Here is a 26,249-nt window from a genome sequence, read left to right as displayed (position 1 = left end):
CGGTTCTGAGGCAGCACATACACAGCAGGGAGTCCAGTTTCCCAGGGCAGACCTGCCCCTCTGCCTCCCTCTTGGAAAAACACAGCCCAGGACTGGGAGACCCTCTTCCCTCTCCCCTGCTCTGGGACGGACAGAAGAGGAAGAATTTCAAAGGCTTTCAGAGCTGCTCAGAACAAAAGCAATGAAAACAAAAGCAAACACCACCACCAAAGGGAGGAACCCATGAGGAAGAAGGGATGTTTCCTATGGTTCTGACTGGGAGTGAATGGCCTTTTCCTAAAGAAAGGTGGCTGGGGACTGCGAAGGGGGCTGGGGCCTTGGAGAGTATTTCCCTCCGCAGACCTGCCTGGACACGGCCGGGAGCAAGGTCAGGGAGCGAGATGCGGTGAGTCCCTGCCCGTCTCCGAGCCTCAGCTTCCTCATCTGTGAACCGGGTGGACAGCACTGGCCTGGTTGCTATGAATGACTGAGCCCCTCCCTGCACCGGCACCAGGTCCTCTGACCTCCAGTCATCACAGCGACTCCGGAGATGATCACTGTGACGATGCCCGTGTTACAGGTGAGGAAACGGAGGCCCAGAGAGCAAGTGACTGGCCCAGGGGCCCGTGGCGTGTGTGCAGCCTGCTGGCGTTCCCACTCAAGTGTGTCTGACTCAGAGGCCCCACTGCTCCCCCACATCAGGGCTCCTCCTGCTTCCTGTCAGATTTCAGTGAGGGCACCTATTCGCTCAGAAGCCGGCGATATATAGGTATTTCAGGTATGTGAGACATGAATGGCTGGAGGCAGAGGCAAGTCCCTGGAGTCCTGGTTACCGCCTCTGTCCAGGCTCTCCCTGTGCCTGGTCCTCGGTGGAGCAGGTCCCAGAGAGCAGAGCTGGGGGAAGGTGACAGTGAATATCCTCTCCTTTCCATGAAGGAGCATGTACCCCCTAGAATGTGAGGGGTCTGGCTGTGACCATCACGTCCTGGCCCAACTCCAGCCCCACCAGGAACTTGCCACCCACCACCAGCTGGCCCCACCAGGAGGGAGCCAGGGGGAGCCATCCCTTCCCCCCCACTCCTGTGTGCTTGATGCCACACTGGTTCATCTGGACCTTTCCAATGAGATGTGCTGTGAACCTCCCCAACCCGCACAGCCAGGACCACCCAGGGACTAACTCCAGCAGGACATGCTCCCTGTCCTCTCAGGTTCAAGGTAAACCTCGAGCCCTCCTCACTGGCCCATCCATCTCATCTCCCATCACCTATAGTAGTCCTCAGCCCCCTAGATGGAGGGCTGGGTTCGAATCCCACTCTTCCACTTCCCCAGATAAGTGGCCCCATTTTTCCGGCCCCCATTATTCTCATCTGAAAACAGGAATATTAAAAGCACCTCCCTGGAGAGTGAAATGGTTTATATCTAGGAGGCCCACAGCAGAGTAGAACAAGATAAACCTGACTGGACTGCATTGTTCACCCATTCCACAGATGTGGAAACTGAGGCTCAGAGAAGTTCAAGGACTGCCCCCCCCCCCGACATACACTAGGACATCAGTAATCACTGGCCATGATTATCATGACTTGGACATCAAATAAATGCCTTCCTGTCCCTGTACTGTTACTGACACTCTGCATTCTTCCTAAACACCTCCCTTCCCTTTTCGCCTACTCACTCCAATGATGACGGTCATATCAGTAAGAGTAGGAACACTGGTAGCTACCAACTGCTGCGGGCCTCTAATTTGCAAGACTGCATGGAGCGCTGCATGTGTCTCCTTCTAGTGCAGCGGTTCTCAACCTGTGGGTCGCGACCCCTTTGGCGGTCGACTGACCCTTTCACAGGGGTCGCCTAAGACCATCCTGCAGATCAGATATTTACATGACGATTCAGAACAGTAGCAACATTACAGTGATGAAGTAGCAACGCAAATAATTTTATGGTTGGGTCACAACATGAGGAACTGTATTTAAAGGGCCAGAAGGTTGAGAGCCACTGAATCTAGTGGGTCTTGTGGAACAATGACACTATCGTTTATGTACCTTCCTGTGACAGCTAATTGTATGGGGTGACTGGACTGGGCTAAGGGAAGCCCAGAGAGCTGGTCAAACATGGTCCCTGGGAGTGCTTGTGAGGGTGTTTCTGGAAGGGACTGAGTCAAGATCATCCAATTGGGAGACCCTGAACAGCAAAAGGGTGGTGGGAGGGCGCCCCAGAGGCAGGGAAATCAACTCCCCACCCCAAGTGATGAGCCCTGCTGCGGGCCCCAAACCAAATCAAACCCAGTGTAGCATCCAGCCCTCTAGCTACCAGCTCGGGCTTCCTCTTCCTCCCCCACAGCCCGGGGCCAGGGGGCGTGGCGTGGGCGGGGCGAGGGGCCAGTGGGCGGTTGGGGTGGATTCAGAAGCTCCAGATCTGCGTGAGCCTCCACATCACAGGGAAGTGGCTGCACCTCCTCTCCCACGCCAGCAGGCTCTGAGGGCTCCAGGCAGGATGTCACTCGCAGCCAAAGGAAGTGGGACAAGGCTTTTCATTAGAGACAGGCCGAGAACTGTGCTTGCGGGCCTGTGCAAGGGGAGGAGAGGGGAAGGGGGGGAAGGAGTGCAGGGGGTGGGTGAGGAAGAGGACGCACAGAGTTGGAGAGGGCCTGCCAGCCATGGACAGAGGTGGGGGAGACAGAAACAGTGAGAGGCCTGGGTAGGGGACCAGACATAAACAGGGAGACAGGGATGGGAAGGAGACAAAGACAAAAATAGAGACCAAGACGGACCCAGGGAACAGGAGCAGCCGGGAGCAGGAGCTCAGCTCCAAGCAGCACCCACGCCTCACCCACCGCGGCTGACAGTCATCCCCAGCCCCTCAGTCAAGGCTCCGGCAGCTTCAGGGGCAGAGGGGAGCATTAAGGGCAAGGTCACTGCAGGACTGACCCCCTTCACGCCTCCCTCGTCCTGTCACTGGGCTCCCCGGTTCCACCTGCTGATGGTGGCCACATCCAGAACCCTCGTAACTCGCACTTAATATCTGTGTGAAATGGATTCACTATTTTCAAAGAAGAGGTGCTGTCCCCAACGTCCCAGCTCAGCCCCTCCGCTCAGAGGGTCACTCTCTGCTCCTCTGATGCCGCCACCAGGAGGGACACACCAGGAAAATGGAGACCAGGTGGCCTCTAAAATCCCGTCCCCCACGGGTCCCTATTCATCATGGAGGTACCGAGGGCCTGGCATGAACCAGGCCCGGTGCCAGGCGCTGGGGACACACAGGGACTGCAGATGCCAGTGGAGGTGGCACTCAGTGGGCATCTGTGCGGGGATGGATCGACAGGTGACTCCAGGGGGTGGGTAGCCTCTGGGGTTGGGTGGACCTGGGTTCAAATCCTGTGCTGTCCCACCAGGCCCGTGTGACCTCGAGAAAGTGTCTCTGAGCTTCAGTTTCCGGGAAAGGGGATGGCCTCCCTGGTACCCTGTGAGGTGAGGCCGGCTCCCGGCTGCTGAGCGGACGTGCTGGGATGCAGGCACACTCGCCAGTCCTCACAGAGGGACTGAGGCTGCCCTGGCTATCTCACTATCTCACTATCTCACTGCGGGTTAGTTGGGGCCTGAAGCCATTAAGGAGGGACCCTGGGGCCAGAGACAGGGACTCCTCATCAGGAAGTGTGGAACGGGGACAGCTTCTGGTGTGTTAAAAGCCTGGAGGGTTTTGAGTGGCAGAAAAGGCAGCAGGAGGCCGGAGAGCCCTGATGTCCTAGAAACAGAGCTGGCTGCAAAAACGCTGTTGGAAAAGCAATGGAAGTACTTGTTCAGCTGACACCCGGCAAGTCTGTGGTGCCTTCAGAGCCCTGAAGACTGCGCTGGGCCAGAGGGCCCTGAGGGTCGGGCAGGGCACCCATGGGACGAGGGGGCAAGTGGGGACTGCGGGGACCAGGAGAGCCCAGGCCATCTGAGCGGCAGCCTCAGGCCACTCCAGTTTGGCCCAAGCTCCGGAGTTTCCAACAGAAGTGAGAAATTGGAATTATTCTCCACAAATATTTGACTGTTGGCTCGATTGAAGATAAAACACCCTGGGTGCCAAATAAAAGCCACCCTACCCTGTGGGTTGAAGCCATCGACAGGCAGCTTCTGTTACAGCCCAACACACCCCTTTCACAGTGGGGGAAACTGAGTCTCAAAGAGGGGAAGCTGCTTGCCCAGTGCAGCACAGTGATCTGAAGGAGTTGGGACTCTAGTTGGTCCGACGGTTGTGGGTTATTGTTAAGCTGAAGGAGTTGGGACTCAGGTGCCTGAAAGCTCTTACCCACACCCGACTGCCCATGAGTGTGGGAAGCGGGAGGGAGGAATCTACACTCACAAGCCAAGAGTCTGTTTGTTCTGTCCGCCCAGGAAGAGTGAGGACAAAGGGGCCGGGATGAGCATTTATTATTAATATACAATAATTTTGTAACATAATATGTGATAATAATTATGTAATAGAGGCCCGATGCACGAAATTCGTGCAAGAGTAGGCCTTCCTTCCCCTGGCTGCCGGCTCCAGCTTCCATCTGGCACCCAGACCCAGGCTTCCCTTGCAGCCCCAGCTTCGTCCAGAAGGTCGTCCGGAAGGACATCTGGTCTAATTAGCATATTATCCTTTTATTATTATAGATAACTGACATTTCCGAGTGCTTTCTATGCGCTGGGCAGTAAGATAGGGTATCGACAGGGGGTAAGATGGTAATTAAGAACTAGACTTTGGTTTTCAGTCCTATCTCTCCCACTTCCTAGCTGGGTGACTTTGTGCAAATTACTTCACCTCTCTGTGCCTCAGCCCGTTCATCTCACAGGGCTGCTGGGAGAACTAAATGAGTTAAAGAACATAAAATGCATTTTTAATTACTGCCTTTGACAGCTGGCTCCCAAAGGGACGGGTACGCTCAGGAGTCCAAACAGCCTGTCTGAACCGCAGCCCCACATTTTGCCTGGTGGCAGGGTGGGTGCTTACCCGCCTCCCCTCCTGTCCAACAAGCCAGGAGCTGGGTCCTATTTGCGCCTTTGCTGCAGATAAGAGAACTGACTAGGGAAGGTGGCCAGTGGCCCCAGGCACCCAAACCCTAAGCAGAGCAGCAGGAGTCTAAGGCAGACCCCCGCCTTGGAACGGAGCATGCTACCCCCGAGCCGCCTTCTGGCCACAGCAGTCTGGGTCAAAAGTCTGGCTGATTCAAGAACTCACTTGGCAGGGGCTGGATACCCTCCCTTGCTGCTGCCATCTGAGCACACAGGATAACATGAAGCTCCTCCCCTAAGGTCCTGCCCTGCAATTTGTGGGGCTTGGCCCAGCTCTAGGCCACAGCCCCGGGTGGAGGATACCCGAGAAGGGGCATGTCAGGAGGCGGGCATCCCAGAACCTTCTCTGGAATGGCCCTAGACAAGGCAAATGTGTTCACAGACAGCAAGGGGCCTGCAGGAAGAGGTGGAGAGCGGGGGGGTGGAGAGCGGGGGGACCGGGAGCGGGGGCTACCCAGACAAGCTTCCACGATGCCACCTGGCCAATTCCAGCCACCAGGCCACACTCGGGCTTTCAGATCACCAATACCAACCACATGGGACCTGCCACTCATCTTACAAATTGATCCATAAAGTCACAGAGACACCGCCCTATGACAGCCTACTGACGGCAAGGTGCTGCTGCCTCCGTCCTGGCTGAGTGCACCCCCATCCCCCAGCAGGGCACACGGGGGTCCAGAGAGGGGCAGCCCCCTGCCTCGCCTCCCAACCCTGTTTCCATCCTCAGGCTGCCTTCTTCGTGCACAGCAGGATTTAAAAGCCCAAGGACGGGAAAGTGTGCACAAATGAATAAAAGCAGATGAGGCTGGAGAGCCGCCAGAAGGCCTGGTCTCAGGTGTCTCCCTAAGGCCACTCCCGTGGCCACAGGGGTTTCCCCTGCCAGTGAGCATGGGGGGCAAGGGTGGGGCACGGGCAGGACCAGCTTCCCTTTTGAGGCCAAGGGACAGGCCTTGCAGTCTAGGAAACCCAAGGGTCTCCCTGGCCTCTATGGACCCTCAGCTGTCAAGGGGACCCCTCCCCCGCTGGCCTGGAGTATGAGGGTCCAAGGAGTTTACACCTTTCCTTCATCCTGCCCACAGGTTCCCGGCAGGCTCTACCAGGTCCCGTGCAGGGTGGGTGCTGCGAGCCCCTGGCTCCTCGCTGCCTCCCCTTGTCCCCTTGTCCCATGCAGGGCCCGGTCGAATACCCTCAGCACGTACGTTACAGGAGGAGCAAAGCGCACACACGCCTTGGGCCAAGGCTTGACCTGCTTCCCTAAGTGATGGTCCCAGAGATGCTGCTGGGGACCTGCAGGCCACTCCTTAGTCTGCTAATGAGACGCTTAATTTCATGCATATTAGGAAATAATTCCTACCTAGCACATCAAAGCTAGTTATTTCAAAGATCAGAACTGCTTAGGAGAAGACTTCAATTTATACGTGATGATCAGAACCCTCGTGCGCTGCTGGTGGGAATGGAAGATGGCGCAGCTGCTCTGGAAAAGAGTCTGGCAGTTCCCGCAAAGGTCAAACAAAGAATTACCACGTGACCCAGCAATTCCACTCCCACGGATATACCCTAGAGAACTGAAAACATATGTCCTTACAAAGGCTTACACATGAACATTCATAGCAGCATTACTCGTAATAGCCAAAAAGCAGAATTAACCCAACGAACTTCATTAATTGACACATGATACGTAAAGTGTGGTACAGCCATACAATGGAGTATCATTCAGCTATAAAAAGTAATGAAATACTAAAAGAAAGGGAAGGACTGATTGTACATGGATGAACCAGTTACAAAAGGCTATGCAATGCATGATTCTACTTACATGGAATGTCCCGCACAGGCAAATACATAGAGACAGAAAGTAGATGTGTGGTTGCCAGGGGCTGGGGAAGGAGGGATTGAGGAGTGGCTGCTGAGTGGTGAAAATGTCCTAGATTTAGATGCAAATGTTCTAGAATTAGAGGGAATGTTCTAGAATTAGATGAAACGTTCTAGAATCAGATGATTTGTTCTAGGGTTAGATGGTTGCACAACTCTGAATATCCCAAAAGCCACTGGATTGAATAGTTCAAATGGGGGGGGGGGGGGATTATATGGTCTATGAATTAAGTCTCAATAAAGCTGCTATAAAACAAATAACATGAGGTTTAAAAAAAGACAAAGTGATGTAAACATATTAAGTAAATAATAGCTCCCTGGGGTCGTGATGGGGTAAAATGGTTAATATAGGAAGCCAATATTACAGTCGTGGAAACTGAGGCTGGGTGAGGAAGAATGACCCACCCAGGCCACATCACTACTGAACCAGAGTGCGTCACTCCTAAGTCTGGCCAAATCCAGAACCTTGGCCCAAGAACCAGGCAAGCCGGCTGGAATGGGAGGCCATGAGATGGGGTGCGCAAGAGGTGTCCACAGCCCAGGGTGGGGGACAGACCTGCAAGGAGGTTGGGGAGGTAAAGGCCCAGCTACCTCTGTGGGGTTCAAAACAGGAAGCACCCCCCAAAGCCAGGGGAGTGCCAGAGAACGCTCCCACCAGGGGATGCTACCCGAAAAAGCGGCCAGCCCCGTTAAGACCTGAAGTCAGGAGGTCTGAGGGGGAGTTTAAGCCCTCGCTAGGGGAACTAGGGTCATGGATGCGTGACCTCTCCGAGCCTCAGTTTCCCCATCTGTAAAAGGGGGAGGAGCGAGGTGACAGGCACAGTGCTTTTGAAGGATTGCTGAGTCACACGGTTCTCCCCCTTCCTCCCCTTTGAGTGGGAAAGCCCAGGCTGACCTCCATCCCACAGGGTCATAAAGGCTCAGACGTTCACAGAATAGCAGCCTGAGGGCCCTGTTGACCCAGCAGGAGCCTGCAGGCAGTTCCAGAGCTGCAGCCGGTTCTGACAGGTTGTCCCGCCTTCCTGGTTGTCAGGTATTTAACATATACCTTGGCTGTGGCGATGCCCCTTAGTAAAGTACCAGCCGCACCCAGCACTCTTAGCTGCTGGGGCCCCAGAGAAATGGTAGTTTCTATAACCCGTATACTTCACCACTGGACCTCTCAAGTTCGTCTTCCTCAGTCCAAGCCCAGCTAACAGGTATCCTCGTTCATGCTTTCACAGGCACCCCTCCATGGGAGCTGAGGCATGGAGGAGGGTGCCTGGTTTAGATGCTGCTCTTTAAACAGTCTTAGGTCTCCGTGTAGTTTTACCTCTAATTCTTTTGTGGCTTGATCTCCAGATCCAATAAGGTTAGAAGAGGGGCTTGAACCCCTTTTGGGAGGAGCATCGGGGCAGAAGGGGGCTCCCTTAGCCACGTGTCTACACGGGCACATGCTCAGCTCAGCTCACCGGGATGTGCAGCGGCCAAAGCCCACCCTGCGGGCTGGGACTCCGGCGAACCCGGCTGACTCGGAGCACCGAGGCCCGGCACACACTTTCAAGTGACACACTGCATGCCTCCTGGTGCCTGCAGCTGGCGGAATGGTGCCCCCACCCCACCTTCCAAGGTATGCTTATCGTGTTTCCACCTGTCAGGCTGTGAACTACACTGGGGCGGGTATCTCTGTCTTGCTGATTCACTGATGTGTATCCCAAGCGCACTGAGGAGTACCAGCACGTGGCACATGCTCAATAGCTATGTTTTGACTGACCGCAAAAACATTTAAAAAATGACTCTGCCAGGTCCGGGGAGCCCAGCCTCGGCGCCCCTGCCCCCTTACTCTTGCTACCACTTCCAGCCCCAAGCTTTGTGGGGCGTCCTCCGTCCAGCTCATACTGGGAGGGAGAGGTGGCCGGGCGGTGGGATCCTCCGGCCACATTTCGCCCCCTCCTCCTGTGGGACCCCAAGTTCAGGAGGGTTTCCCCTGCCCCGAGCTCTCGGCGCACCCCTCTCCAGCCCGAGATTTCCGCCTCCCAATGCCTCCACTTGTGATTCGCCCGGTAACTTCCACGGCGGCTGCAAGCAAACTTCCACGCGCCCCCCGCGCGTCCCGGCGCCCGCCTGGGGCTCCCCGCGCGCCGGGGAGCGGCCGGGGTCTCGGGCGGCGGGGACACGCCGCGTCCCCCCAACTCCCCGCCACACACACACACACACACACACACACACACACACTCACACACGCGGAGAGCCTCCCGGGTGCAGAGTCCGAAGCGGGAAGCGCGGGAATGGGGCCGGGCCCTTGCCGTACCCGGCGGAAAGCGCTCGGAACGCCCGCCGGGTGGGGATCCTCCCACAGCCCGCCCGCGCTGCCTCCCGGGCTGCTCTGAGCCCCGGAACGCCGGCAGCTTCGCCGGGCCCGGGAGGAAACCGCGACGGCGGAAGGCCCCCCGGAGCCGACCCGCAGGCCACCCTTTGCCGGAGGCGGCCGCCCAGGCCCCCCGCGCCACCCCAGGGCCACCTACCGTGCGGAGCGCAGCGAAACGGCCCGCGCGACCAGCGAGCGACTCCCGGCTCGCCAGCCGCCCCGGCCGGGGAGGGAAGGAGGGAGACACCCGCGCGGGGGCGGGGCCGCGGCGCCGTGACGTTGCGCGGGGGCGGGACCTTGAAAGGCCCCGCCCACGGCTCCGCCCCCGCCCCCTGCTTCCCGACCACGCGGTGGGGGCGTGGCCCGGGAGCTGATGCCCCGCCCACATACACACACACACCCGGAAGCCCTGCTCTGGCGCCAGTTTACCCCCAGGACCCGCGCTCACCACGTTCCCTCCTCAGGCAGCTGCGCTTTAGAGAAGATCCCTTCCGTCTCTAAGCAGCGAGTGCAATGATCGCCAAGAAGTGGTGTAAAAGGAAAAGTGCACCCTAGACCCCGCGCAGGGTGCATTTACGCTACTGTTAGTATAAAGCAAATAAAAAGAGGGAGGGAGTATTCATTCATCTGTGTTCAAATATGCCCGTGGTTCCTAAGGAAGGGGCGGTTGTGCCCTTCTCCCCGCATCCCCGGGGACACTCGGCAATGTCGGAAGGCATTTTTGGTTGTCATTATTGGGAGGGGGGTTGTCATGCTGGCATCCAGTGGATAGAGGTCTGGGACGCTGCTGAATGTCCTCCGAGGAACAGGACAATAAACAGTGTCTGCCCTCCTCAAGGTGCTGGGCCCGACGAAATGGAATCCCTGCCTTCATGGAGCCCGCTGTTACTGTCTCCAGTGGATAGAACAAGATTATATAGTGTTTATTGTGCACATATTAGAGGTCTTGTATGACTAACCGCATGGGAGCCCTGCTGAGTGTTTTGTAATGTCCCTTGGTGGGTGGAGGAATAGCGATCAAGAGGTCTTGAATGAGGCATTTCCTGGGCACCCTGTACTGGGCATGGGAGTCAGCAGGTCACAGGAGGACTTGAGCCCTGTGTCCAGGTGGGGGAAGCTGACCCTCCAATAAGCATTGGGGAGCTGGGAACAGGGGGTGCGAACCTGGTCCAGGACGGGAGGGTCAGAGGTGTTTATACTGTGTCGTTATACTGAGGCCTGAAACAGAGATGCAGGTTCATGGAAGAGTGTGCCAGGCACAGGGATCCACAGGTGCAAAGGTCCTTCTAGGGGCTTTGCATAAACTGAAGAGTGGTCAGGATGTGGGGGGAAGGGGGAGAGGAGGTCAGAGGAGTCCCCGGGGGTTGTGCTGCAGGACTTCGCTGGCTGTAGGAAGAAGTCAGGACTTCATCTTGCAGCAATGGACAGACACACAACCACCAAGCTACGGCTTCCTGTTTCAATAAGCTTCGCCTGGCTCCACCCCAAGCACCCCGACCTCCGTGCCTTTGCTCATGGTGCTGCAGGGGCGCCAGGCACAGTTGTGCAAGCTGGGCACAGACAGCACAGGGTGTCCCATGCACGCTGTAGACATTACAGATTTATACCAATCGTTTCTGGGCAGGTGGCGGTCAACGATCTTGAGGAAAAGGCATCTTTTTAATCATTAGCAGGGACCCAGCTGTTTGCTCTGCCTGGAATGTCCTCCCCCTCCCCTTCCCCCTTCTCCATTAAACAAGCTCCTGCTCCATCCTTTAAGGCCTCCTTCACACATCCCCTCCTCCAGGAAGATAACCATGGCAACAACTCCCCAGGCTTCCTGCAGGGATTAAAGGTTAATGCGATCAATCAAGGATAACTGACAATACGGGAGTCAATATTGCCTGGTGCCCATTTCCAAAAAAGCGAGGCCTGGAGCATTTGCAGTAGGTGGAATTTGGACCCCAGGATTAAAGAACACTGAAGCAGATACAAGAAAATAATGCTCTTTTCGGTCTTCTTCGATAAAACCAGGGAGAAAAATCTCAGTTTGGTGCCAGCGTGTCTTTCCTACCTCTGACACTTGTCACTCACCCTGTCCAAGAGCAGATGGCAGGTTCCCAGCCTCCCGCAGGCCGTGGTGTCTGCTGAGAATTCTCTACCTGGCCTTCTTTCAGTTGTCTTTATTTATGAAATTGCTTTCTATCTATGGCATATGATGCTGATTTTCCACTTCCCGTGGTGTTGCAAAGTCTTATTTACAAATCAATGCATTTGAGCGCAAAATAGTAAGCCTATTTAAACAAAAATAGTAAGTAAATAACAAAGCAGGTGGTACGTATAGAGTGGAAAAAAAACAACAACAACAAAAAACCATGAGGCTGGTGTGTGAAGGAATAGAGTTTGCAAACACAGATTTGTTTGGGAGCTCAGCTCTGGAGCCAGACTGGGTTCAGTTCTCCACTCGCTAGCTGTGTGGCCTGGGGCAGGTCGCTTTCCCTCTCTGAGCCTCCATTTCCTGACTTGTTAAACGGGAGTAACTATAATGCTGGCCTCCTAGAGTAGTTCAAAAGTTATGCCAAGAGAACGTGAATGGAGAGCTTTGCAGTGCTTGCTGTTTCTATGATGAAGACCGAGAAAGTCACAAGCCAGCAGTGATGGCTTGTGACTTCGAGACACACACCTGTTCGCAGACCCAGCAGACATTTGGGCTTTAGGAACTTTAATTTGCACGAGAAAGATGGAGAGATGGAGCCTGAGGAACGGGTGTGAGGAGGAAGAAAAAATGGAGTGTGGACTCACTTGGGGGGCTCCACCGCCAGGACAGGGAAGTAGCCCTCGCAATGTCACTGCCTGTCCCGAAGGTGACACATGGCCTGCATCTGAGGCTGGAGGGCTCCCCATTCATTCCAGTGCCGGAAGTCACCAGGCTCCAGGAGGTACTGGTCCCCGCGGTAGCCGGGATACTGACACCCTACCCAGCTGGGAGAGAAGCAAGAAGGACAGTGTAGAGATGGCAGCCTCACTGCCAGCATCCAGCCCCCGGGCTGGACCAGCCAGGTCTCCATGTGTCCTTGCAGTCTCCTCTAGTGTCCTTGCACTCTAGAGAGGGGGGAGGGTCACCTTACAAAGTCTGGTTTAAGTTCTAGCCTCCTCAGATAAGCTTCTGACCTCTCCTCCCCTCCAGCACACGCCCCCAGAAGCCGTCCTTCCTCCTCTGACCTCCCATCTGGACCACCTCTGAGTTACTATTGTTGGACATCATCTCGCAGCTGTACTGAGTCTCCCCGCTAGGCTGAGCGAGCCCCCTGAAGACAGGCACCGAGACTTCCTAACCTCTGCCTCCCCGCTGTGCCCAGCACAGCGCCTGGCTCCCCGGCACTGCCTGGTACATTTCTCATGGCTTAAATGCGAGATGCAGGCTTCAGGGAAGAAGAAAGGAACAAGAAAAAAGGGCCAGGGCCCTGATGGTATTACAGGAGCTCAGCAAGAGCTTGTGGTGGAGAGGTGGAAGCCTTACATTTGCCTGGAGGAGACGAGTGGTGTCTGGCTTGGTTGTTTGTGGACAAGAGATGGATAAAATGACCCCCTTTGGGCATCCAGCCCTCCCCTGTTTTTTTTTCCAGACATGGGACCACAGGGCTCAGTTTTGAACATTTCAAATCCTGGGAGTTCAGAGCAGAAAGAGCCTTTTTTTATATCTGGGAGTTTGGTGTACCCATTGTAGAGATAGCAACACTGAGATGCAGAGAGGGGTATGGGGCTCACCGAAGTTTCACAGCATATCAGCGACAGTCAAGGCCCTTTCATGACACAATCTCGTCTCTCAGAAGCCATTCTGCTCATTTCCCAGAGGTCCAGATTTCTCTGAATATTCTCTTCCCTAGACCCATCCAGGCTCATCTATCCACATCAACTCTGCCCCCCTTACTTAATCATTCTTTCAATCCCAATAGGGGTTTTAGACGCCCCTATTCTCTCATCTTCCAGCTTTTTAGGCCCAATTGTCAGGTTTGTTTACACTGACATGTCATTCATCAGAGAATGACTCCGTTTCGCAGAGGAAGAGAGCTCGGTGGGTGGAATTCCAGCCACCAGCCCTGCAAGAACTGGGGAGGGGCTGTGGCCATTCCTCTGCATCTGATGTTAGATCCTTTAAGGGGCACAGACTCCGCAGGCTGAGGGCCTGGCGGGAGGACACTTATGTTCCACTGGACACCCTCGCACTGCCCACGCGACCACGGAAGCCATGGACCCAGAGACGGGGCATGTCGTCTTCCTGGATCTCCACGGTGTTGCCCTTGAAGTTGGCGCCTTCAAACATTGTGCTCCTGGGAGTCCTGGGGAAGGAGAGACTGAGTCAGGCATGGGAAGTATGAACAAAGCAAAGAGAAGTAACGCCCCTGTGAAAACAGGCTATCGGCCTCTACTTCCTGGAGCTGTCATGAGGATCAATTGAGTTAATCCATAGAGAGCACTTAGCACGATGCCTAGCATACACTCAAAAATTTTCATTCATTGCTTGTAGGATGTAGAGGCTCAGAGAGGTTGGTCCTTGATTAATGTCACACAGCCAGTGAGGGGCAGAACCTTTCAAAGAAGCATTTTATTTCTCCCATCCCATTTGGCACCCCGCTCCCCTTCACGGCCTCTGCCCTAGCCACACTGGCCAATTTTTTTTTAAATATTTTTTTTTATTGATTTCAGAGAGGAAGGGAGAGGAAGAGGGAGAGAAAAACATCAACAATGAGAGAGAATCATTGATCAGCTGCCTTCTGCACGCCCCCTACTGGGGACTGAGCCCACAACCTGGGCATGTGCCCTTGACCAGAATCGAACCCGGGACCCTTCAGTCCCCAAGCTGATGCTCTATCCACTGAGCCAAACCAGCTAGGGCTGGCCAATTTTTGGTTCCCAGTTGACACCCCGTCTTCCTCGCTTCAGGGTCTTTGCACTCACTGTACCCTGGAAGGCTGCTCCACCACCCTTCACATGGCTGCCTCAGTTCCCATCCTCCGGGAGCTGTCTTTCCTGATCACCCCTGACCACTCCTTCCCCCGACATCAGAGCCCCAGTTCCGGTCTTCCGCTCTCCTACCACACTGCACACTCCCCGTGCAGCACGGACCACAACCGTTTGCCAGAATAGATTGATTTCCGTGATTAGGTTTCAATAACTGCCTCCTACAAGGTCAGGGACCTTGCCTGTCCCGTGCAGAGTTGCACCCAGAGCTTACCACAGAGCCTAGCAGAAACAGATCAACCGATAGTGTTCAAAGCATGAGTCTTGGAAGATGGTTGGGTTAGAAACTCTTCTAATTGCCCAGGGGAGGAGGCTGAAAAGGGGCCGGGGAACCCGGCGGGGAGGGAGCTGGAGCTGTCCAGGGGTGAAATAAAGGTGGCCCACAGCGAGATGGAGGCAGAGATAGGGGACAGATGAAACCAGACCGGAGGCTCTGAGCCCTGGCTGCACAGTCTACCTGGGGGCGTGAATCACACAGTCTGCGCCCAGCTCCAGAGGCTCATAAATCATTGGTCTGGGGAGGGGTCCAGGCATTGGGTTTTTTTCCCCAATAATATATTTGATTTAAGGAAATACAGCCGCAAGATTATCATCTCAGTTTGTAACCAAGATAACGGTATGAGTGAGGTAGTTTACATTCTTATTTTGCGCTTTTTTTTTTAACGATGCATTCAAAATCCGGTGTGTAATGTTGCTACACTCACAGCACATGTCCAAACGGACTAGCCCAAATTCAAGTTCCACAGCCACATGTGGCTACTGTATTGAATAGCAAAGCTGGAGAAGCTACCGGAAATGCCCAGGCTGATGGCTCTTCCAACAAGCTCCATGGACATGGATTACCATTCTACCTGCAATGATAGAAAGATAAATCTATGAATTCTTTCAAAGGGCCCATTATAAAGGCTGATCGCTCGGCCTCAAATTCTGAGAAAAACATGGGGAATGGCCTGGTTGGATCATCCTATGAAGATACATCCGGTGCCCAAACCGCCGACTGTTGGTACCTGCTGCCTCAAGTGGACATGCACGAAAATTCTTCCGGAAAATTCCCATCCAGGAAGGCCAAGGTTGGTTACCATGGGAATCTGACCCTGGCGAGTGAAGATGGGGTTGGTTCATGAGTCCTAGTGAACACACTTTGGGGAAACGGAATTGCTAAGGGAAAACTCCACCTGTCTTGGCTTTGAATCTTCTGGAAGGCATACTCCTTGGTCTGCTGTACAAAGGGGCTGACTCGGCAGGTTGTCTTATCGTTGGGAAGCTCCGGGGGTCTTTCCACAACACCCCTCTTCTCAGACATGCACAGGTTCCAACCCGCATGGTAGATGCTTGAATGGACACTGGGATTGTCTTTCCCGTCTTTCCCTTCGCAGGGGCCATGCTAATCGTCTCTGTGTCATTTCAGTTTTAGTGTATGTGCTGCCGAAGCGAGCACCACACTGGGATTTTCAAAGCTCCCCGGGAGGGTCTGCTGTGCAGCCGGGAATCAGAAACATTCTGCAGATAGAATCTGGGAAGGCGCTGGGGTTTCAAGCTCCAACCACTGGGATGTGGAGTCCATTCTTTTTTTCGTTTTCTTTTCCTTTAAAAAAAAAATATTTGTATTGATTTCAGAGAGGAATAGGGAGAGAGATAGAAACATCAATGATGAGAGGGAATCATTTGATCAGCTGCCTCCTGCACGCCCCCTACTGGTGATCGAGCCTGCAACCCAGCCATGTGCCCTTGACCAGAATCAAACCTGGGACCCTTCAGTCGGCAGGTTGACGCTCTATCCACTGAGCCACACCAGCCAGGGGTGGAGTCCATGCTTGATAGCAGCAGGGAAGGAAATAGATGGGTTTGATGTTTCGCATGTGCCCAGGGCTCCCACCGGGAGCTGGACACATCAGAGACACCTTATGAATCGGTGAGGACAAGAGCCACTGTGCTTGGACGACTCCGAGGTCGCCACGCTTCCCTGCCCGCCATTCCCTCCGTGTTTTCCTTGCTCACCCCCATTTCCTCGAACGCTATCAGGTCTCGAACTCGTCCAGGCCCTCCCCACGGATCCCTCCGGCCCTACCCAGGAGCCACTCACCATCCTGATGGGTCGGAAGGACAAGAGCCGGTCGCTGCGGTAGCTGCTGGACCAGGTGTCCCAGTGCGGGTACTGGCCTTTCTCCGGGACGAATATTTCCCCTTGGAAGTCGGATGCTCAAAGGTGACCCAGCTGGATGGGAGGGAGACGGGGAGGCAGCAAGGAGAGGCATTGTTAGCAGAGCCCCTCCCCCCCCCCCTTGCAAGGCAGCCCCCAGGCTGGTGGTTTCATTCTGGTCTCTGCCACTTACTGGCTGTGTGACCACAGGTAAGGGACTCCACCTCTCTGAGCCTTCATTTTCTCATCGAATACACCTGTTTTCCTGGAGCTGGTGAGGGCTTAAATGAGACAATGTGTGTGATGAAGTGAGCAAAAATTCCTCCAGATGCAGGATTCACATCTGATTTAAGGACTAGGCATAGAACTACACAGAACAAGGCACGTTCTTTGAAACCTGATAACAGCTAGGAGAACGTCTCTGTTGGGTGTCCATGTGCCTTTAACAGAATCTCTTCTTGTAACAAAGGAAGAACGGGCCACCAGCGTGAAGCCTTGAGCAGGCGACAGCACAATGCTCTGCTCTGTGCTCGCTGGGTTAATTTTTTATGGATACATTTACTTTCAGCAAGTGATACCAGCTTCCCATCTGCCAAAGTGATGCAGAGGTTCTTTGAAAATATATTTATTTCAGCTGAAAGGGCCATTTACAATGAAATATATAAAATAAAAGTTGTCCTCCAGGCAAGGGGGAAATGGATCCAGGGGACTGATCATACGTTTGGTAAAGACTGGCCTGGCCTACGGAAGACGATCCGTGATGGGAATGTGGGCCGTAGGAGGGAAATGATAATATTACCCACCTCTCAGGGACCTGTGAGAATTAATTCTCACCTGAACGTGCATATGAAGGCGTTCAGTCCTCAACGAGGACTAAGGAACCACAAGCTTGAAGTCAAGTGGGGGCTTTGCTGCCTGCCCCCTACAGCCTGATGAAGGATGGGAAGTGAGGTTGTGTTAGAAGGACTAGGGTTTCTGGGGGGGGATGGGATGATCCCCATTTTGTTGGTGAGAAGGCTGAGGCTAAGGGACCCCTCGACCTTTGCTCTAGATGAGTGTTATCAGGAACAAAAGGGGGTACTGGCATTCATGGCATCTCCCTGGGGGCTGCTGGGACCTTCCTCTACCCAGAAGGAGATGGGGAGATGGGGTGGAGGGCTGGGCCACCACCATGGACTGGATCAGAATGCGTCCCAGGAGCCTCAGGGCTTGTCTGAGGGATGAGCCAACCTATAAGGGAGTGACAGAATTGAAGGTGCAGACAGATCCTCCCAGAATAGAGGTGCGTCTGCCTCAGTCCTGCCTGGTCTGGAGTAGATAAGGATGGATGGATGGATGGATGGATGGATGGATGGATGGATGGATGAATTGATGGATGGATGGATGGATGGATGGATGGATGGATGGATGGATGGATTGTTGGATAGATGGATGGATGAATTGATGGTTGAAATTGATGGTAAATGAATGGATGGATAAGTGGGTGGATGGTGGATGAATAGATGGGTAGATGGCTGGATCTATGGATGAGGGTATTGATGGCTGGCTGAATGATGGAGAATGGATGGATGGAAGGAGGGGTAAGCAGATGGATGAATAAATAGATGGAGGATAAATGGATGGAGATGGACGGATGGGTGGGTGGAAAAGGGGTCCTTGGAAGGTGGTGCCATGTAGGAGTTAAGAGTATAAACTCTGGAAACAGAGAGACCTGAGCTCTAATCCCAGCTCCTCCTTTCTTTTCTGCTCGTGAAGCCTCGGTAAGAGAGGAAATGACTGCATCTGCCTTGTCAGGATGTTATGAGGGTCTAAAAAAGGAACGCCCAGGACACAGAGGAGGCACAGTAAATAATAGATGTTATAATTGAAGGGGGGGCTGCTGGGGGTCCAAGCTGAGGGAAAGACAGACGCTGATGTGGCCTGGCCACGCTGCCCCTCCCCCTCCAAACCCCCTCTCGTCTTCCGAATGCCCAGGGGGGACCTGTTACAGGAGTGAGGCATTTTAAATGTGTATCTCAGTGCTTTTTTCATCTCCCGTGGCTCATTGGAGCCTTAGGGTCAAGGAGAGAGGTAGGGCAGGAATCTTTCATCTACAGATGTGGAAACTGAGGCTCAGAGGGGTCAGGTCCCCTATTTAAGGTCACACGATGGTGTTAGGTGGCAGGTTGAAGTCACCTGGGTTTCAGGCAGGTATGTCCCTGTGCTGGGCCACACCTCCCTTCCCCTTCCCCTGCCAATCTCGTCCTCTCCATCCTTTTCCCCACCATCATTTCCCCACATCCTGCTGTTCCTGACACAGACCAAGGGCCCTGGGCCACAGGTTCTTATCCCTCCCCACCAGGCATAGCCCCAGGACACACACTGAAGACCGGAATTCCCGCTGCATCTTTGTTTGAGGAGAAATACTTTGGGTTTGAGTCACTGGCACTGAAAAAAGCCTAAAACCCCCAGCTGGCCACATCCGGCAGCTTCTGCTCCCAGCTGGGCTTTGGGACGGGGTGAGGCTGAGGCTGTGTTGACCACACTGCTGGTGGGGGTGGTGCAGGGCATAGAAAGCCCATACCATCCACTGGGGTGACTCAGCTAAACTCGCAGGACGATGAGGAAGGCTAATTAATAATCACCACCGTCCCCTGCTATGTTTGGGCGCCCACCAGGTGCCAGACCCAAGCCGCATCATCTCCTTCAGGGCTCAGAATAGCACAGTGGAGAGTAGTGGGGACTGTTAATCTCCCCATTTCAGAGATGAGAACACTGAGGCTTGGAGCTTGAACAAGGTCTGGGGGAGCTGGGACTCGAACCCAGGCCTGTCTGAGCTCAAAGCCCATCTCTGCTCTTTGTACTGCCAAGAGCCTCAGGATGCTGGGCATACAGGCTGACCCTACCCCCTGGGGGTTGGCTTTCGGGCTGGGAAGACAAGCAGCGAGCGAAGGTCGTGTGCCCTGATGCCAGTCCACATGGGTTGGCGCTGGTGCAGCCACTATGTCCCAGGGACAAGTCTTCCTGCTTCATATGGGGGGGGGGGGGGGTGGTCATTATGGCTAAGAGAAGCCCAGAGAGTCAGGGCAGGCCATGGAGCAGGGGATACAAAGCATGTGGGTGGAATTGATCATCTAGAGTTGACCCCAAGCTCTGCCACTTGCCAGTAGGTAACTTTGGCCGAGGGACTTACTCCCTCTGAGCCTCGGTTTGCCCATCTGTCAAATGGGCACAAGAATAGTCTCTCCCTCATGTAGCATTGTAGGATCACCTAGGTGAAGCCCTCAGTCTGTGCCTGCACCTAGGGGGTGCCCAGCAGGTACAGTTATTCTATAGCTGCTTGATGCCAGGAGGGGAGGCAGCTGGTAGACACTGGCTCTTGGGTCTCCTGCCCTCAGGGGCGGGCAGGCTCCCTCTCTAGTAGAAGCAGCTTTTCTCTGGAGCCCAGAATCATGACTGGCTGTTGGTGTGACGTTATGATAATCCTATCACCTCTCTGAGCCTCCGTTTCCTCATCTGTAAAATGGGTTGGCAATGAGGACTAGGAATACTGGATGTGTCTTGCTAGCCTGCTGGCAGGCGCAGAGCAGGTGCTCAAGACGTGGCAGCTACAAGAGTGTCCCTCCCCTGCCTGCCACTTGCGGTCCAGAGGTGGCAATGAGGCTGCGCACTCGGTCGAAGCTGCGGTCTCCCAGGTTCAAGCACTGCCCAGAGAATTCCACCCGGTGGCCCTGGAAGTTCTCCTGCTCAAAGACCACCAGCTGGAGGAGAGCAGCCCCCAGCCCGGTGCAGGGGTGGGGTGGGGCTGAGTGAGTGGGGAGGAGAGTCATGAAGTCCCCATAGACGTGGAAGCAGGCCCCAAGCAGGTCTCATGTGAGTGTGGCCGGAGCCCAGGTCTGTGAAATGACTCAGCCGTCCCTCCTCCCACCACCGTTAGCAGCTGAGGGTCCTCCTTCAAGGCCTTTATCTGTGCTGTCCCTTCCGTCTGAAACGCCCTCTCCACCACACCCCCCCATCCCGGAGCTCACGTTCCCTGTCCTGTTTCAGGCTCAGACATTACCTCCTCCTCCGGGAAGCCTTCCTGGATGCCCTCCCCTTAGGTGGGCTTGGCTAGGTGCCCCCTCACTGTGCTCCCTCCATCAGCAGTACCAGGAACACACAATACAATGACACTGCTTCCCACGTCTCTCTCTATGCACCGTCTCCCTCTTTCCTCAACCGCCACCCCCCCCCCCCAAAGTCCAAGGGCATCTCCAGGGCAAGATGTGGTTGGTCCATTTCTGTATCTCCAGCTCCAGCCAGCACCTGCCACAGAGCTGATGCCCAGGAAACATGGACCCGTCTCCCTGGCACAACGTAGGGGGGCCTGGAAGCAGGCCCCCCGCCATGTGAACACTGGCAACTCCCCTCTCCTCACTCAGCCCCCAGTTTTGTTTATTATCCACTTGTTGCCCCAAGTGGGCCATTCCCTTGAATGAAGACAAGTGTCTTTTTTCTCGGAGCCTCAGTTTCCCCAGTTGTAAAGGGAGGAGGCTCTCGTACCCTTGACTTAGCACTTGTCCACCCGAGAGAAACTCCCGCCGCCGGATACCCAGATAAGAACAGCCTGTCCATGCCGTTTCCCGGAGGAGGGCTAGCAGCCACCCGGAGGGTCCCCGGGAGTGACGGCCACACTGAATTACACCCGGCGGCCAAACCAACGGCCGCAGCAACGTGCAACCATACGGACGGCTGTACAGGAACCTCAGAGTGAGCGCAAAGCAGAGAGAAAACCCCAGAATGAACACGTACGGCCTATTTCTGTAAGTGACTGACACATAACCATCAACAAATGTTTTAAAGGAAGAAAGCCTCAAAATACACCAAGAAGCGAGCAAGCACAGGATGGACAGGGACCTAAGGAGGGCAGGAGGGCAGTGGGCTGGCTCCCGGGGGACATGGCAGAGTTCGCGGATGTTTACCAGGTCCCGGCTTTCAAGACGGGTGGTGGGTGTGTAGGTGTGTGTGTTTAAAAATGAAATAAAAATGTACGGCTTGGTAAGTCACTGCGGTAAAAGCCGGCCATGCGCAGACCACATGAGAGGGTGGCATGGACCACGCACCAAGGTGGTGAACCCGTTTTGTGCGCCTGACATCGAAACTAAACCCGACCAACCCCCAGGGGACCGGTGCCTGCCCGGCTGCCTGGGACCCTTTTCAGGAGGGTCTGAGGCCGTCCCGTGGCCCTAGAGAACCTCTGGGGACAGGGGTTCCCACTGCCAGGCCAGCCCACGTGTCCCCTTGTTTCGTTTCTTGCTTTCAAAAACGCTAGACACGTGCTTGTGTAGCTCAGAGACTGGAGGAGGAGGGGAGGAGGGGTGGCGGGCGTTAGAAGTGGTCACCTGTCTGGTCCACACATAGGGTGGAGACCAGAAACCCCAGACGCCTCAGCCCCAGGTCCTTACCTGGTAGCTCCCAGGGGCCAGGTGCCCCACTTTGGCGGTGGGCATGGGCACGGGTGCTGGGGCCAGGGTGGGGCCGGGCCCTGGGGCAGGGCCTGCGGGCGGGGCCCCCTTCCCCTTGCTCTCGGGCACTGGGTTCCCCGCAGCTGCTATGGAGGCACAGGCCGGCTGAGACGTGGCTCCCACCTGCCAACGCCTGTAAAGAAACCTCTGGCCTTGGTGAATGCCGGGCGGGCACCCCCAAGCCGCCTCCCCACTCTCCTATCCCCACCCCCATGTTTTCAGGCTGCTTTCAAGTCATTTCTGCCTTTTCTCTTTCTAAAACATGAGCCTGGACGGGTTCTGCCCTGACCTCCCGCCCCAGGCAAGGCTGTCTTGACTGGGCACCTCGCACCCCTGATATGCCTCCTTCAGGCCACGAATGGGGCCGGTCCCTCCACCAGCCGTGCCCTTCCTTGTACCCCGATCTCCTCGACACCTGTGGGTTTTCGCACTTATCACACTTCTTGGCGTGTGCAGCTTCAAGCTGCCTCACCAGGTGAATAACAGGAAGCCACACTGGGGAGGCCTGCAGCTCAGCCAGGCTCTGCGTATGTGGTATGAGCTCATCTGTTCTTCCCCTTCCCCCCCCCCGTCCCCCCCTGCCCCCCAGCAGGTGCTATCTTTCCCAGCTCTGAGCCCTCTGAGGCCCAGAGAGGGATGGGGACCGGCCCAAGCCCACACAGCCGCGACATGGTGGGACTCCCGTTGGGGCTCAAGCACATGGATCCAGCAACAGGGTTACGAAATGCCATTTTCTTAATCTGATTTATTCTCCCCTCCGTCCCCAGCACGCGGCTTAGCCCCTGGCCGGCGTGAGGTTCTCTTCGAACATCTGTTCAGAGAATGGATGACTGCACGTTCCTGCCTCCCTTCCCAGGCAAACTGCAGCCTCAGGCATTCTCTGGGAATGAGTGTGTGGGTGCAGGCTCGGGCCTGGGACTGGGGAAGAGGGAGGCCCTGGAGGGTGTCTTTAGTGCCTGCGGGGTTCTAAAAGGAGGCTTGTGGTGCGGAGGCGGTGGGTGGAGAGCGCTCTGGTCAATTGCAGCGGTTCCTTGCTGTTTTGGGGTCATGAGTTTTGACAAATGCCTTGTCCTTGTCCCCAGGGGGGGGGGGGGAGAGCGCCCCCCTTTAATTTTAGAGACAATGTCCAGGGATTTGAGGACTGCCTGACAACATAGATTGAGACCCTGGGGTCCAGTGGGTTGCAGACCGCCCCGTACCCCACCCCATGCCTCTCTGGGGTACGCTGCCCACCGTGGGCAGGCCAGACATCTGGGCCACATCTGTGGCTTCCAGGCTCCGGCCTGCTCCCCTGTGTCATCTGTGAATCAACAGTCCCCGGGCTGGGAGTTGGACTCATTCCTCACTGGAGATACATTCCTGTCCATTTCCTACCTCACTGTCCCCGGGTCCCTCCCCTCTGGGTTCTTGCTTCCTTTGTGTCTGTGCCTAAGCCCTCTGTTCTCTATTACTGCATTTTCTTCTCTCTCTCCTCCTCCCTCCCGCTCTCCCCTTCCCTTACTTGCTCTCTCTCTCTCTCTCTCTCTCTCTCTCTCTTCTAGGACTGCTCTCTCTGCCTCCCTGCCTCTGGGCCTCCTCTCGCTTCTCCCCTTCAACTCTCAGCAGGGGGGTGGGTTCCCTTGTACCTGGGGACCTGCTACCTCCTGCTGCAGGACAGGCAGCTGGGTGGTGGGTGCTGCGGGCCCCTCGGGCCGACCCCCCATTCTATAGTCTGGCAGACAGCGGGCCTATGGTCTGGGGAGCAAAGAGGGAGCCAGCTCAGCAGGCCCCGGGCACTGAGCTGGGGCCCAAGGCTGCAACCTCGCCTGGGTGACTGCGGAGAGAAGCACTTTCCATTGTGAGCCCAGCAGGCAGGCAGAACCCTGATCAGCAGGGGTGTCACCTGGTCCTATACTGATGCCCTGCCCCGGTGGGCCCCCGCTGGCTGCCAATCCTCAGGCAGGGAAAAGGGGAGCCCCTGGAAGGTGGGAGACCAGGACCTGAATCCTGGCTCAGCCACAAGGTGCCCTGTGGCTTTCAGCGGGTCTTTGGTCTCTGGAACCTCTGTGACCACAGCGACAAGCAGGCACCGTGTCCCTGCTGGATGCTGACTAGGAAAGAAGGTGATGATGACACAGGGGATGGGAGATGCCTTGTAAGGTGGATACGGGTACAAGAGCCACAGACCCCGCAATGAGCGCTTGCTGGGTGCTAAACGCAGCCCCAAACGCCTTTCCCCGCGCCATCTTGGTCAATGCTCAGGACAGCGCACCCTACTTGGTACTTTCATTATACCCATTTCACAGATGAGCAAGGCGAGGGCACAGAGAGGGCAGAGCCAGGAAGCAGCCCAGGCAGGGGGGCCTGCAGGCTTCATTCTCATGATGTCTGACCTGGGCCCTGGCTTGATTTCCTGCTTCTAGACAGAGGGCGATTGGGGGGGGGGGGGGGGTCCCTGTGCTCAGAGTGGTCCCTGTGCTCAGTGGGTTGAATATTTATTTATTTTTAAAAAATACGTTCTCATTGATTTTAGAGAGAGAGGAAGGGAGAGGGATAGAAAGATGGAAACATCGATGAGAGAGAGACATCAATCAGCTGCCTCTTATACACCCTCTACACGGGATCAAGTCTGAAACCCAGGCATGTGCCCTGACCAGGAATAGAACCAGCGACCTCTTGGTTCATGGGTCGATGCTCAACCCACTGAGCCACACCAGCTGGACAGTGGGATGAATACTTAAAGCCCGGTCCTATTCCTCAGCTCACACAGACCCCAGGTTCCTCCCCTCACTTTTTCCTGATCTGCCTGTAGGCTCTCTCTCCCCCACATTCGGCTCCAGGGACAGAGCTGGCGGCCAGGAATCTGCCTGCCCATCATGGAGCTTCCTGGGGGAGACCTCAGCTCCACCACACCGTGCTCACCCCTGGGCCCCAGCACCCAGCACAGGGCCTGGCACAGGGTGGGTCTTTGATCTCTTTGGGGGGGGGGGGCTAAATGGTCCCAGTGGATCATAATGGAAGGTGGGGTACAGGGGGAGGTAGGGAAACCGAGATGGGGGGAGAGAAGGGGGACGCTGATTGGAAGAAGTGGAGAAGGACAGAGAAAGATGCTGGAGACAAAAATACAGCCGGGGGTGGGGGCGGTAGTAAAGGAGAGAGGGGGTAGAGACAGGGTGACGGACGCAATAGAGCAGCAGGGTCAGGATAATGGGACAGTTACCAGAAGTCGTAGCGTCCGCTTCCCTCATTTCACAGGTGGAGAAACCAAACCCACGGAGAACAAGTGACTTCAACAAGGTAGCCTGGTGTGACTCACAGGGGAGCTGCTGAGCCAGGCCAGCCTGCTGTCTCGCCCCCAGCCCCATGTGGGCCTGGGGGAGAGGGGCTTTCCCGGGGTCTTGCCCCCCGCCCCCCCCCGGCAGAGGCCCCGGGACCCACATTCCCCTTGGAGCCCAGCTCTGCCTTGAGATCACTGTGGCCTTGGGCCCGCTCCCCGCACCCCCTCTGTCCCAGGTGCTTCCTCCGTCTTTCATCCTGGGCCAAGGCCTGGGAGGCAGGCAGGAACCACAGGATAGAACAGCCACTGGAACGGGGCCAAGACACATGGGTGGTGGGGGCCACCCACAGCTTTGGGCTTCAAGGCCAGGCTGTCTGGCACGGTTCCCTGTCTCCCGTGGCGATGGGGCTGCCTGCCAGAGGGTGGTGGGCGCAGAGGTGGGGGGGTGGCTCCTCATGCCCAGGGGCTCCATCCTGAGCACTTTCCTAACGGGGCTCCTGGAATCTGCACTGCGATGCCGGGGTCTCTGGGATCCGTCCTGTTTGCAGACGGGGAAACCGAGGCAGCTCGCTCTCCCCCTCTGTCAGCCTCTTTGCTCGTCTGTACAAGGGAATGGGGAAGCCATGTCTCTTTAACTCCTGGACCAAAGCTCTTAAAACCATGCACTTCGGTTTTCTATGAGTAACGACTTCATCACAATCATGTCGATTATTCGCAGTGATGATGATGACAATGATGATGGAGGTGCAGAGCACTTGTTAGGTTCCAATTGCGGTTCGTGTGTCTATTTCACGTTTCCCCTCACTATACCGTTATCTCTGAGGCGAAACCAAGTTACTTTGTTGCGCCCATTTTACACACGAGGAAACTGAGGCTCAGAGGGATTAAGGAACACGCTCAAGGTTTCCCAGCCAGCAAGAGTGGGATGAAAGCCAGGCAGCCTGGCTGCGGAGGCTGCGTTCTCAGCCTTTTATCTTTAAGGCCACCCTTCACTCGAGTCACGCACTTGATGGGGCTGCTTTTAATGGAACCCTCCCGGGGGGACACATGTTGCCACTTTGTAGGCCAGGGGCTGAGGTCAGACACCCACCAGGTGACGCAGCTGTTCAGAGGCAGGACTGGATTCACCCAGGGTGGGCTG

The 26,249-nt window shown here is 55.6% G+C and overlaps 2 protein-coding genes and 1 pseudogene across 16 annotated transcripts in view; all 3 read right to left on the bottom strand.

Moving 5' to 3' along the window:
• TPST2 (tyrosylprotein sulfotransferase 2) overlaps positions 1-9,488 on the bottom strand; it is a 42,629-nt gene extending 33,141 nt beyond the window's left edge. For 14 of the 15 annotated variants that reach the window (XR_004974797.1, XR_004974798.1, XR_004974799.1 and 11 more), the window contains exon 1: positions 9,386-9,488. The gene's annotated coding sequence lies outside the window, so the exon portion shown is untranslated. The remainder of the gene's footprint in view (positions 1-9,385) is intronic. The other variant, XR_004974803.1, reaches the window with a different exon arrangement.
• A 2,517-nt stretch (positions 9,489-12,005) lies between these two features.
• CRYBB1 (crystallin beta B1) lies at positions 12,006-24,077 on the bottom strand. Its single transcript, XM_036354385.1, is given in 8 exon segments — positions 12,006-12,189; positions 13,407-13,532; positions 13,534-13,547; positions 16,313-16,428; positions 16,431-16,444; positions 19,991-20,109; positions 21,793-21,975; positions 24,000-24,077. Coding segments are annotated over 8 exon segments (834 nt in total).
• LOC118678680 lies at positions 15,568-15,667 on the bottom strand (annotated as a pseudogene).
• Positions 24,078-26,249: the final 2,172 nt, after the last annotated feature.

The sequence above is a fragment of the Myotis myotis genome, unplaced genomic scaffold (genome assembly GCF_014108235.1).
Source record: "Myotis myotis isolate mMyoMyo1 unplaced genomic scaffold, mMyoMyo1.p scaffold_m19_p_20, whole genome shotgun sequence".
Lineage (NCBI taxonomy): Eukaryota > Metazoa > Chordata > Mammalia > Chiroptera > Vespertilionidae > Myotis > Myotis myotis.
Note: the sequence above shows the minus strand (reverse complement) of the source record. Positions and strands in the feature narration are given on the sequence as shown.